The following is a 14,027-nucleotide window of genomic DNA, read 5'->3' on the forward strand; positions in this document are numbered from 1 at the left end:
CTCCGTAAAACCCTTAAAAACAAAGAAACATCTATTTATTTATTTATTTTTAATTCTTTATTTATGAATTGAATTTTGGAGGACACAGTCTGTGTCAGAGATGTTGTTGGTAAAGGTTGTATAGGTACAATTTTAAACTTTTATTAAATAATTATTTTTGTTATAGAAATATTTTTATTTAAACCTTTTTTGTTGATGTTTCATTAAAAAAAAAACAAAAAACTTTTGATTGTTTTATTCCAGCATTCATTATCAAATTTGTTTGTGTTTTATTCCAGCATTCATTATCAAATTTGTTTGTGTTTTATTCCAGCATTCATTATCAAATTTGTTTGTGTTTTATTCCAGCATTCATTATCAAAACAGCCGGTAGCCCTGGACTCGCCGGGTCGAAGCGGGGCCCGTATGCTCATGTCGGTGGATAAGAAGTATTTCATCAAAACTCTGGTCTCGGAGGAAGTGGAGATGATGCACCATTTACTCAAGCAGTATCACCAAGTGAGAACAAATTACACCTCAACAGACATGCCAAGCCAAACTCCCTTTTATAAATCAATCAAATTATATGAGCAGAGCTGCCAACTCTGGGGGTTTTTTTTCAAGGGGTCTTAGATTAAAATGTACCATGTCTGTATTTTTTAAATCCTGCTTATTCTTGAATATTTTCCTTTTTTTTTTTTCTCTCATGATGATTTAGTGTTGTCTTCATGTGTAATATGATTCATTGATAATGTTAAAGTGTTCTATAAAGACTCCCACTATTTTATTATTATTATTATTATTATTATTATTATTATTATTATTATTATTATTATTATTATTATTGTTATTATTATTATTATTATTATTATTGTTATTATTATTATTGTTATTATTATTATTATTATTATTATTATTATTATTATTATTATATATTATTATTATTGTTATTATTGTTATTATTGTTATTATTATTATTATTATTATTATTATTATTATTATTATTATTATTTGTTATAAGTATGGTGTATACAGTTTTTGTATTGTTATGGTTATTTATGGTATCATTTTATTTTTTGGTTCCATTTACCTTTTTTTTCTTTCTCACTTTCATGTATGTTGTCATCAAATTGTATGAATTATTGGCGAAAGCCTAAGATTAAATAAATTTTGAAACTTTGTATTGTTTATTTTCACAGTATATCGTGGAGTGCCACGCCTCTACCTTACTACCCCAATACCTAGGCATGTACAGAATTACAGTCAATGACGTCGAGACGTACTTAGTGGTCATGAGAAATGTCTTCAGCCCTCGACTTTCTATACACAAAAAATACGATCTCAAGGTAAGGATATTCATCCTTTCATAACGATGAGATCACGATTTCATCTCCTTGATCTTACTTGGCATCATTTGTAAATAAGTTTTTATATCCAGCTGTACAAAATGAAAATGTGAATTAATTTTGGAAATGTGTAAAACTTTGTTCTTTCTGTAGTGTGATAAAATGAATAAATAAAATCACTCAATTTATTTTGGTGGGCAAATTTAGTTTGTCATTGTTTATGTTTTAATGCAGGTCTAAATAAGTTTAGCCAAATTTTGGCCATCTTGGTATTTTTTAAAAAGCGGTAAAATTTTGTGTCAATTAGAATATAATCTCAGTAATAGAGCATTCACTTCACAAGCAAAGGGAACAGAATTGGGCTTGGCTATATATAGTCACTATTTTTTTTCTCTGAACCTTGTGTCCACCCCATCAGTGATTGGGTAGCTGATTCAACTAGACCTGGTGGAAAGTACTTTTCAATTGACTAGCATCCTATCCAACTGGAAGTAAGCAATGGCTATGTATAGGATTTATTTACTCTGTCGCAGATTTCTTGTTTTTTACCTTTCCTGTTTTATTTCTGATTGTTCCCATGTTATTATTATTAATTTTTGTTTTGTTTATTTTTTTCCAGGGTTCAACCGTCGACAGGCAAGCCAGTGATAAAGAAAAGGTCAGTGGTGCTGGTTGGGGCAGAAGATATTTGGTCTTAAATGTTTTTAAAAATCCAAATCAAGTGATTATAGATTGAAATTTTCCTCGTTTTAGAGACTTCCCAATTCTGTCATTTATATGGAATTTAAAGAATCGGTTAATATATAACAGAAGAAATGACAACACAAAAATATTGACATTCTATTATTAACATCTTGCTTCGATATTAAAGGGAGTGCACCTTGTGTATATTTTCGAAAAATATTTGTACGAAATTTTGTATCACAAGTTGCTTTTTGTTTGTCTAGGTTTTAAAGATTATAGCAAATTAAATAAAGAACCCCACAAAAGTCAATATTTGGGCTTATTTTTTGTTTTCACATTTCTTTAGCGGGTGGTTGGATGGGAGCATCACCCTTGAATCATATACCTATGATGTTCGCATGGGTGTACGATCCGATAGTGATGTCGTTTCTTCTTCTCTTTACTAGCCTATCCTGCTTCTTTGGTTTGTGATTGTATTTTTGACAGGGGATATTTTTTTTTCTGTAAATCTTCTGTCTGTTTGTTATTGGTTATTTATAATTTAGCTTATATCTTTAGGTTATGATTTTGATTTACATTTGTACTATTTTTGTTAGATTGCTTGTTTTTTTGTTTCAGCGGTCTCTCATATAACCTCAATTGTGTTGGAAGAAACCTAAAGCAACAAACAAACAAACAAAAAAACATTTCTTTAATCCAGTTGTAAAAAAGACAAATTTTCCTCTTAAACTAATAAGTGATATTGATTTCTTGTTTTTGTTTTTTTTTAATGAGTGAAAAGCTGCATGGCTAATTTGCATAATTCTATTTATATCCCACTCTTGTCTCCCACAGATGAAAGATCTGCCCACATTGAAGGACAACGACTTTGTCAGTGACGGTGCTAAACTTTTTATTGGTGCAGAGGAGAAAGAAAAACTTTTAGAAACCCTTCAGAAAGATGTTGAGGTAAATACATCAACTAAAATGAATATAACAGCGTCAAAACTGAACAGAAATACCAAAAACACGGAATGATTCGGGCTCAAAACCCTTCTTCAACCAACAATAAATACAGAAATAGATTACTTTTTTTTTAAAAAGCAGAGAAATATTTTTATGCTGTCTATCTGTTTTATTTTTTCTTTCTTTCTTTTTTGAAGAAAGAGAGGGAGGGGGGGGGGGGGGCGGTGTGAAGGGGTTGAGAGAAGGAATCAGCACCAATAATATGCAGGGCTGAGAATCATCTGCCTAAAGGCGGATTTCCGCCTAAATGGTGGTTTATCTCCGTCCATCACCATCACAATTTCGCCTTCTTTATTTTATTATTTTTTTTTTTAATGAATGAAAAAGACTCAACCACAAAGTGAAGTTTTTATTCTTCCGTTGTCTTCTGGCACTTTCCTACTCACTTCATTTTTTGTTATGAACAACTTTCTAAGAACTTCTGTACAGCTTTCCAAATATGTTTCTCTTGCAGTTCCTCAGTGGTCAGCACTTGATGGACTACAGTCTGATCGTGGGCATCCACGACAGGGACCAGGCATCTCAGGAGTCGGGCATCAGCTTCGTCATGCCGTCAGGGGCAGACGAGGAGGAACAGGATGAGGAGGACAATGATACCAGCTTTGGTGGACAGCCTGGGGGAGGAGACCATCATGTTGGTTCTTGGGTGAAGATTTGGTTGTTTGTCTCTCTCTCTCTCTCTCTCTCTCTCTCTCTCTCTCTCTCTCTCTCTCTCTCTCCTCTCTCTCTCACTCTCTCTCTCTCTCTCTCTCTCTCTCTCTCACTCACTCTTTCTCTCTCTCTCTTTTTTCTCTCTCTTCTCCTCTCTTCTCTCTCTCTCTCTCTCCTCTTCTCTCTCTCTCTCTTCATCTCTCTCTTCTCTCTTCTCTCTCTCTCTCTCTCTTCTGTCTGTTTCTTTCTCTATATTCTCTCTCTGTTTCTTTCTCTCTATTCTCTCTCTGTTTCTTTCTCTTCTCTCTCTGTCTGTTTCTTTCTCTCTATTCTTTCTCTCTCTCTCTCTCTCTCTTTTTCTTTCTCTCTCTCTCTCTCTCTCTTCTCTTCTCTTCTCTCCTTCTCTTTCTTCTCTCCTCTTCTCTCTCTCTCTTCTCTCTTCTCTCTCTCTCTCTCTCTCTCTCTCTCCTCTCTCTCTCTCCTCTTCTCTCTCTCTCTCTCTCTCTTCTTTCTCTTCTTTTCTCTCTTCTCTCTCCTTCTCTCTCTCTCTCTCCTCTCTCTCTCTCTCTCTCTCTCTCCTCCTCTCTCTCTCTCCTCTCTCTCCTCTCTCTCCTCTCTTCTCTTCTCTCTCTCTCTTCTTCTCCTTCTCTCCCTCCTCTTCTCTCCCTCCCTTCTCTCCTCCTCTCTCCTCTCCTTCTACTCTCTCTCTCTCTCTCTCCCCCTCATTTTCTCCCATCCCCTTCTCCTTCTCTCATTCCTCTCTCCTCTCTCTTCCATCCTCTCATCCCCCCTCCCCCTTCTCCAGTGATATGGTTAGAGTTAGACATTCTGAACCAATTATAGTAGATTTTTCCCAATCCTTGTCAATGAACTCTTCGTCAAAATCAAAATGTGAAAACTTGTTATTGGGTTAAATGTGAAAACTTATTGGGTTAAATGTGAAAACTTATTATTGGGTTAAATGTGAAAACTTGTTATTGGGTTAAATGTGAAAACTTGTTATTGGGTTGTAAGATTAAGATTGACTATTTATCAAAACGTTGTTGTCAATGCTGACACTTTCTCTCTTTCCTGGTGATGATTGCAGGAAGAAGAAGACGGCCATGACGGCCTAGGCACCCCACCCGATTCCCCCCAGCCCACCACCCCGATGCCACAGTTTACTGGAGAGTTGGACTCAGACCTGGAACGCTATGGTGTCCAGAGTAGTCAAGGTAGGTCACTCTTGTCAGTTTTTATCTCATTTTGGATTGGTTTTCTTTATAAACAAAAGCAACAACAAAAACTAGTCCTTCAGAGCCATTAGGCCCCATGGAGCTGGAGTTTATCCCGGTTTCTATAGTGTGAAACGTACCATAGCAATTGCTTGCTATCCTTTGGATAGGATGCTAGTCTATTGCAAAGTACTTTCCATCAGATCTAACAGACCCAGCTACCCAATCACTGATGGGTGGACAGGAGGGTCAGAAAAAATAATCTCGACTGCACCCAGGATCGATCTCGGTCCCTTTGTGTGTGAAGTGAGTGCTCTACCAACTGAGCTATCGGGACCCCCTGTTTTACACAGCAGCCAATTGTCCTGAGGAAAAGTTTAAAGCAAATAAAAATCAGACTATGTGTATGGAAATGTCCCAGGATTATATTTTTTTTGAGTAGTGTAAATGTTGCTGCTCGAAGCTCGAAGAAAGAAATAATAACGTGAAGTTGAATGTAAGCTTCAATTTAATTACAAAAACAGATCAAATGAATGTTTCGTGTTTCCCCTTTATCTACAAAACAGGATGATTGAAACACCACAGATGAATGAGATGATGTGGTTAACTACGCCACTACCACATCATCTCATTCATCTGTGGTGTTTCAATCATCCTGTTTTGTTGATAAAGGGGAAACCCGAAACGTTCATTTGATCTGTTTCTGTAATTAAATTGAAGCTTATGTTCAACTCCACGTTATTCTTTTTTTTTTTTGAGTAACAAATTAAAACAAGGAACAGAGAAAATCTCAAAATGTACATGATACTACAAAGTAGTTCAAACATACTAGCTGTTTTTTGGACCATGACAGTATTTTGTGTTAGGTAGGCTGGCCTGTTTTAAGCTTTGTGAAAAGTTGGCCGCTATGTTTATAGTTGGTCTACTTGACAAAGTCTGATTTTCCCTACCCTCCTTTTTTATTTTTGGTCAGACTTTCTTTGGTAGCATGGCCCCTGTGTAAGGATGGCACGCAAATTCGTGTTGCGTTCCATAATTTTTGCTGGTTCGGATAAATAAGATCAATTTTAAAAGTGCTTTAAAATATCATAAACTCTCAATGTAATTAATTCTTTTAGAAAATATCAAATTAAGAAATTAAGGAGCAGGCACCGGTATAAGATAAAGATCTGAACAAGTGTGTATGAAAGGTGCCAGACAAAGCAAAAAAGAAAAATATAAGAGAAAAAAAAAATCAGTCGACCTCGACCCCAGTCGACTGATGTTTTGGGATTTTTTTTTTCTTCCTTGCTTTGTCTGGCACCTTTCATACACACTTTGTTCAGTTCTTTCTTTAAGGAAATCAACAAAATCAAAACGATTTCAATTCACCTTTTATAAATTGTCCCTAATTTACGAAAGTCTAAAACATTCAAAATTTCAGATTTTTTTTTATTGGAGGAAAATATTTTATCCTGTTAAATTTTGTAAGCCTGGCAGATGTAACAGATGTACGTCCTCAACCAATTTATCTAATGAATTTGTGTGTGTGTTTGTTTTTTCTTGACAGATGCAGAAAAACAGGAAATTTATTTCATGGCGCTAATCGACATTCTCACCAAATACGGTGTCAAAAAACGCACCGCCCAGGCAGCCAAGACAGTCAAACACGGGGCGGGGGCGGAGATATCCACGGTGCATCCAGACCAGTATGCAAAACGTTTCCTGGAGTTTGTCAGCAAGTGTGTGGAGTAGTAAGAAGCAACCAATATTTCAAAATAAAAATATTTTAACAAAAGTGGAAAAACAACACAACGCAGTTAGGCTTTTTTTCTTTTTTTTTTTTTTTCTTGTTCTGTTGTCATCATAGAAGAAACCTTGACCTTGTCATAACCAGACTTGCCAGATACATTGAGATTTTATTTCACTCATTTCTTTTATTTTCTCTCTCCGTTTAAACAATTTTTAAAATGTTGGTATTATGTTAGTTTATTCATTATTCATTTCTTTTTTAATTGTTTGTTTTTTTTTACTATTTGTTTATTGTTCAGCTGGTCCTTGGAAAAGAATTTCACCAATTTAACACAGGCTTCAATGATAAAAAATGCCACTTAGTTAGAATTATTTTTTGGTTTTTGTTGTTGTTGTTTGTTTATTTATTTTTAGATTATATATATATATATTTTTTTTACTCTCCATTCAATTGTCTGGTCACGTTTACGAATCTACAATATTCATTTCACATCTTTTACAATCAATTATATTTGCTTTCTTGTTTTAAAAAGAAAAGCATTTTGTCAAAAAATCCCTTGAGTTTAGATTAAGATGCATTTTGGATTTTATTTCTCTCGGGTTAATCACTGAGATGCACTAAAAGATAATGAGGCTGAAATTCATCAGATTATTCACAATTTTTAATGATTATTATTCATGAATTAGTTCAAAGACAGCAGACGCTTGTTTTCCAATTTTCTAAGGGAGGCTACTGTCCGTATTCTCAACAAATACTCCTCTTTGTTTTTATTTGTAAAGTAGATAGAAATAAAACACAATTATTTAAGTAATTTATGTTCTGTATGAAAAATGATAGTTTAATTATTATGTTTTACCGCTTATAATTTTTTTTTTTACTCTCCGTTTAAATGGTGCTGCGTATTTGGAGGCCTCTCATGCAGAGTTTTATTTCTTGCTTCTTCTTATCTTTATTTTTGTGCATGTGTGTTTTTTTGGGTTTTTTTTTTTTTGTTTGTTTTTTTGTCTCGTGCACAATAAATAATAAATGTTATTTTCACCCACAATGAAAATGAGTCAATCTACGTACAAGGGGACCTTGACTTCCATTTGAAGATCTCTTCGTACTTTTGAAACATTTCATTACAACTCTTAGCTCATTCTACTTTCATTTTTCCAAAATCTTGGGAACAATTTTTATATAGAGGTGATTTTTTTGTTTCTAATTTATTTAATTCTTTTATTTATTTATTTTTTGTATATTGTTCTGTTGCTATTCATATGCCTGTCGGAAAAGACACAATTTGATTTCATCTGCGAGATACTTATATGAAATGACATGTGTTTTGGACAGATGGCAAATAGCAGGAGTTAAACTTAGTCATCAATGGAAATCAATGGATTATGGAAAAACAACCTCAGTATATATATAGTAGGAACAGCTGTTTTCAAAAATAGAAAATGTGACCTTGACACACTGAAATGATGACGAGAGACTTTGAATGATGTCGTATGTTCTGTGGACAAGTTTTGTACATTCATCAACATTGCATTGTCATTTCACCAGTTAACTGCTCTTCTCTATAAAAACTTGGTTAACAAACTCGTGTCCTTCAAAAATCGATTAATTTAAATGACTCTCGTCTTGGAAAAAACTCTCAAACCTGGGACTTTGCGAGTCTTTAATAAAGTCCCTCATTTGAGAGTTTTAATCAAGAGGGGGGTCATTTAAATCGATCATCCATGTTAATCTTGTCTTCAAAGCATATGGTGAATTCTGTATCTTTGTGTTTATCATTAATGTTTTTTTTAAGAAACGTCATTCATAGGATCCTAATTCCATTTAAGGATGTTTTTATTCCTAGGATGAGAAAGGGTTTTGAGCCCGAAACGAGTCTATTTTAATAAAGTCCCACATTTGAGAGTTTTAGTCAAGAGGGGGGTCATTTAAATCGATTGATTTTTGAAGGATGAGTTAGTTGGACAGCGCTTTTTGAGCCCGAAATATTCCGTGTTTGGTTTTGGTTTTTTGAATTTGTAATTTATTCCTTTTTGTTCATTCGTTTTAGTTCCCAGACACAGGCTTGTTTTCAGTACCTGGTACCTGGCAATGGTTTCCATACGTGTGGTCTACGTCTATTACTCTTATGCATTGGAAATTATGTTTGTTTTCGCTTGGATTTTTTTTTTTTTTTTTAGATTTCTATGTTGTATAAAAACCAACAAAGTGATGAATGTAAGCTTGGTGATATTTTAATATTGTTTTATATGTACATATATATATATATATATATATATATATATATATATATATATATATATATATATATATATATATATATATATATATATATATATATATATATATATATATATATATATATATATATATGTGTGTGTGTGTGTGTGTGTATATGTATTATTTGTCATGAGTGGGGTGACGTGTATTATTTAAAATCTGCCATGCCATTTTCATTGTTGATATTCTTGATTATGAGTTCCAGAGTTTGATCACCGCTGTTGTTTGTTGTTTTTTTTTTCCACATATATTCTCGTGTCGCTCGGTTCAGAAGTGTAAGGAACATTTGGTTTATTTTGATGTTTTATTGATGACTTGTTTGTAGTTTTGCTTTCTTTGGTATTTATCTAGGAATTGTACTTTGTGCTAAAATGGAAATTTGTACCGCAGACCTGTCAACTATGGAGAAAAATACATAGAATAAGAAAATTTTGCCTCCAGATTCAAAACTTTCTGAGCATCTCTAAGTCATGAAAACGTATTGAAAATGAAAGTTGATGCCAGACTACATCATTTTAAGGATTGCGAACTGTTATTGAATCCTTGTGTAAGGGTAATTATTTTTGTTCCAAAGTTAACTCTAGTGACTACAATTCTTATCTCCCAAAAATTACCCATTTTTAGATTTTCAAGTTGGCCGGTCTGGTTTAGTATTTAGACAAGATATTAGATCTGTTACAATGGACCTGATTGGTCAAATATGTCACAATGGGCCTGATTGGTCAAATGTGTCACAATGGATCTGATTGGTCAAATGTGTCACAATGGATCTGATTGGTCAAATATGTTGTTGAGTTTTTGTGGGTTTTTGTTACACTATCAGACAATGAATATTTCTAGCAATCTAAATTATAATTGGGCTAATATTTCCCATGTCATGTAAACCTCAACGGGAAATATTTGAACCGTGAAAGGTGGATTAGAGACGGGTTTGTTTTTGTGTTTTAAAAGAGAAATTGTTTAAATCCTTTTGACAAATGATAGCAACGGTTTGGATTTCCCCATTGCTCTCTGCTCTAAAACATTTTCTGTAAAGTTGTATGGCTATGACCGAGGGATCATGAAATGTAGCAAAAATTAAAATAATGGAAAAATCTTTTTGTTGCTAGCCATTTTATTTTATTTAAAATTTTTTTTTTTTTTTAAATTCAAATTCGACACTTAGAAATAATTGTTTTTGTTTGTTTTCAATGCAACATGGAAAGTTGTTGTTTGGGTTGGAATGGGAGTCGGTAATGGGTGAGGAGTTAAGTTACTGTTTCTCCTGCCAAATCCAAACTTCAGCAACACACACTTGATGGTCAGTTTTGATGTCATGGCACAAGATAGAGAGGCAAGAGCCAAACTGGTCACTGGTTCTGATTTCGGTGATTTAGTTTCAACATTTTATTTGTGGCACAAGTCGCAATGACAAAATTATGACAATTAATGGGAGGCAACTTTGAATTCTTTTGTGTTTCTGTGTCACCAAAACTCAAATGTTAATAGAGTTTGTATTTCATGATAAATTTTATGCTGTAACCTTTTCATGTCAAAGGGAATTTGAACTCCATCCTGCAGTCTCTGGAATAGACACCCGATTAAATTTATGACTAGAAAACTCGTCCTCCAAACATTGATTCATTAAAATGACCCTCGTTTTGGCAAAATCTCTCAAACCTGGGACTTTACATGGATTGATATTTGAAGGACGAGTTTTCTGGCCCAAATTTCAAATACATGTTTTTCCAAATAACGGCTGCACAGTGATTAAACTTTTTTTTAAATTTCTCTGTCTGAGTGGATTTGACTCGAATATCATCAGACACAGCTGATGTACGACTTTGTTAAAAGATGAATATCATCCATACTTTGTTAAAAGATGAATATCATCCATACGTGTGTATTCGATGTACAAACATTTTTCATATATTCTGACTCCATCATTATCATTATTGGTCCAAGTGGTGGGAGAGAGAAAATACAAATATTCTGTCATAACTCTTAGATGTCCGTTTAATGTTGTCACTCAATCTTTGCAATGCTATTACTATTGTATTTATCAATTTCCACATACAGTCACGCATATCCTAGCCTTATCCAATTTTTCTTCTTTTTTTTTTTGTTTACATATTTATGCATTTGTTATGTTGTGAAAGAATAATGCAGTGTGGAACTCGATGTTAAACAGATAATGAAGGCTTTACTGCATTTTGTCATTTAATGTGGTGGAGAAAAGGGGATTTGAATAATTTTTTTAACAGGTGAAATGTTGGCATACAAAATAAGAGTAATGGAACTTGTGTTTGTTCAGTTTGCCCTGTATGCCTTCTGTTGGACACCCTTTGGTGGTGTCAGGGTGGGACTTTTTAGTTTGCCCTGTATGCCTTCTGGAGGACACCCTTTGGTGGTGTCAGGGTGGGACTTTTCAGTTTGCCCTGTATGCCTTCTGGTGGACACCCTTTGGTGGTGTCAGGATGGGACTTTTCAGTTTGCCCGGTATGCCTTCTGGTGGACACCCTTAGGTGGTGTCAGGGTGGGACTTTTCAGTTTGCCCTGTATGCCTTCTGGTGGACACCCTTTGGTGGTGTCAGGGGGGGGGACTTTTTAGTGGTTTCTGATAGTATTATTGTTCTTGAATCTACGTCTGTTTATTCGTGGGTGGATGAATGTCTTGTGTGTGTTCTAGGATAGATGAATGTTTTGTGTGTGTTGGAGAATGGATGAATGCTTTTGTTAACATGCATAGATGGATATTTTTGTGTTTGTAAGAGGATGGTTGAATGTTTTGTGCTTGCTCGAGAATGGATGGATATTTTGTGCTTGTTCGAGAATGGATGAATGTTTTTTGTTTGTTCGAGAGTAGATATATGTTGTTTTTTTTGTTTGTTTTTTTTGGTCATTGGTGTGATGATAAAGGCTCAGATAATTTTCACTTAAACCAGTCACATTATACATACGTATTATTATGGTGTCAGAACCAGCCGAGTGAAGTGGACTTTCCTATGTCTCATTTAAACTGTAATAATAACGATGATGATGATGATGATGATGATAATGATTGTAATGTCAAGTCGTCAATTCTATTGTTAATGATTATTTTTTCTCTCACCAATTTGAGCAATGCTTCACATTCAATACATTATAATGAATCTTATTCTGCAGTACTGGAACAAATCACATTTTTGTTGTAGTTGTTGTTGTCGTCTTTGTCACTTTGGCCAGATAACGTTTGTTTCAAATATGGATCAATGGCACTAGTAGCCAGCCTTTTTTTTTTTTTTTTATTGAAACTCCAGGTTTAAGGCAAATTTGACAAGTTTAGGGGCCATTTTTATCGTTCATGTGCAAAATTTTAAAAATAGAAAGATAATAAGTTGTTACCTCTCCATAAGCATCGGATTTCGGCATGCTGAGATTCGAGCACGCTTTTATGTTTCATTAGGATTAGGTTGATTCTGACATGACGCCAGATTGACTGATGTGTCACACATGTGTTTTGTGAGAGAGTAATGTATTACACAGCAGTACACACATGATGTCATAGCCTTCTTCATCTATTAACACGTTCATTTTTGTGGTTTCATGCTTCAAGAATTTGTAATTATTCTTTTGTGATTATGATCAATAATTGTTTTACTCATCAATGCTATCATCGTTGTCATCATCATCATAATCATAATCATCATCATCATCATCATCATCATCATCATCTCATCATAATAAAATATAGTACTATTATGTTATTACACATTGGTGTGGTGAATGTGTTATTATGGATGTCTGTGTAAAGTGTGTTGTCATTATAGTATATTCAATGAAATAATTATGAACATGTAGAATAATAGAACATTCACTGGTGAAAAATAAAAAACTCTTTAAATTTAAATGTAGCATTTTGCAATGCAGTACCAGACAAAGCAAACACACAAGAAATAAAGAACAAAATTCATGGCGATTTTTACTTTTTGTTTCTTTTTTCATTTTTTTTCTAGTCCACTTTGCTATGAGCGGTATCAACATTATAATTTATTTTTCAGTCGATAATCAAAGACATCAACCTACAGGCGCTACTTCTTGATTTCTTGTCACATCCTTTTACGTTAGAATTATGTAAATCTGTGTAAATTGTGGAATTATGTAAATCTATGTAAGTCTGTAAATTGTGGAGTTATGTAAATCTGTGTAAATTGTGGAGTTGTGTAAATCTGTGTAAATTGTAAATTGTCGAGATATGAAAAGTTAATACATTCTCTTTAGGCATCTTTTCCTTCTTCAAAATTCCGCTGACTCTCAATTATATGTAAGCATTTGAGTGTATTCCTCTTTGTTGGATTTTGTGCTTGTGTCCGGATGAGACTTATAGGTGATCTCAAACTAAGTACATTGATGGTATGCTCTTGGAATCTACATCTGATCCCTATTTGTTCCTAGTTCCCCTACGTCTTACTTTTTCTTGGGTTCTTTAATTGTAATTCTATAACTTTTTACTATCCCATTTTCTTCCTTTTTACTGGCGCTGATATAACCTAAATGTGTTGGAAGCGCCGTAAAACCCTTAAAAACAAATAGAAATAAATGGTGATCACCTTGCGTGAAAATGGCTTTAAATATTTACTGATGGTTATAAACACATTTTTCCTTTCCTCCAATAGTGGGCAGGGAGGTACTTACTGTGTCTTCTACCCACCTATATCTGTTTTCCACCATGCTTTCTATCTTTGTCTTGGAATGAGATTACTTGGTTTTTCCAGGCCTTAGCCGGAAACCCTGGCTGGGAGGGAAACAGTCAAATGTTTAGTTAGAGTTTTGGGAGATTATATTTTTTTCCTTGTAAATCATCTCTCTGTTATGCACTGCATTATGTTTCTTTATATTATATATGATTTGTAAAACATTTGAGTGTATTCCTCTTAGCTGGGACCTGTGCTTGTATCTGGATGAGACTTTTAGTGATCTCAAACTTTGATAGTGTGCTCTTGGAATCTACACCTGTTCTTATTTGAACCAATTCCCCTTTGTCTTACCTTTTCTTGAGTGCTTTAATTGTAAACTAGAACTTTCTACTATCCCATTTTCTTCCTTTTTACTGGCACTGATATGACCTTAATATGAAAAGTTAATATATTCTCTGTAGGCATCTTTTATAAATACCTGGTA

At 34.1% G+C, this 14,027-nt stretch overlaps 1 protein-coding gene across 4 annotated transcripts in view; it reads left to right on the plus strand.

Annotated features, from left to right (window-relative positions):
• The window catches only part of LOC144964416 (phosphatidylinositol 5-phosphate 4-kinase type-2 alpha-like), a 77,063-nt gene extending 69,621 nt beyond the window's left edge, over nt 1-7,442 (plus strand). For 2 of the 4 annotated variants that reach the window (XM_078898651.1, XM_078898652.1), the window contains exons 4-10: nt 349-498; nt 1,179-1,325; nt 1,945-1,983; nt 2,844-2,957; nt 3,469-3,660; nt 4,753-4,879; nt 6,429-6,668. In XM_078898651.1, coding sequence (XP_078754777.1) covers nt 349-498; nt 1,179-1,325; nt 1,945-1,983; nt 2,844-2,957; nt 3,469-3,660; nt 4,753-4,879; nt 6,429-6,613 — 954 coding nt within the window. In that variant the 3' untranslated portion in view covers nt 6,614-6,668. Of the gene's footprint in view, nt 1-348; nt 499-1,178; nt 1,326-1,944; nt 1,984-2,843; nt 2,958-3,468; nt 3,661-4,752; nt 4,880-6,428 lie in introns of all 4 variants that reach the window. The other 2 variants (XM_078898649.1, XM_078898650.1) reach the window with 2 other exon arrangements.
• Nucleotides 7,443-14,027: the final 6,585 nt, after the last annotated feature.

This window comes from Berghia stephanieae, chromosome 2 (assembly GCF_034508935.2).
Source record: "Berghia stephanieae isolate SIO BIC M18660-M18661 chromosome 2, UCSD_Bste_1.3, whole genome shotgun sequence".
Lineage (NCBI taxonomy): Eukaryota > Metazoa > Mollusca > Gastropoda > Nudibranchia > Aeolidiidae > Berghia > Berghia stephanieae.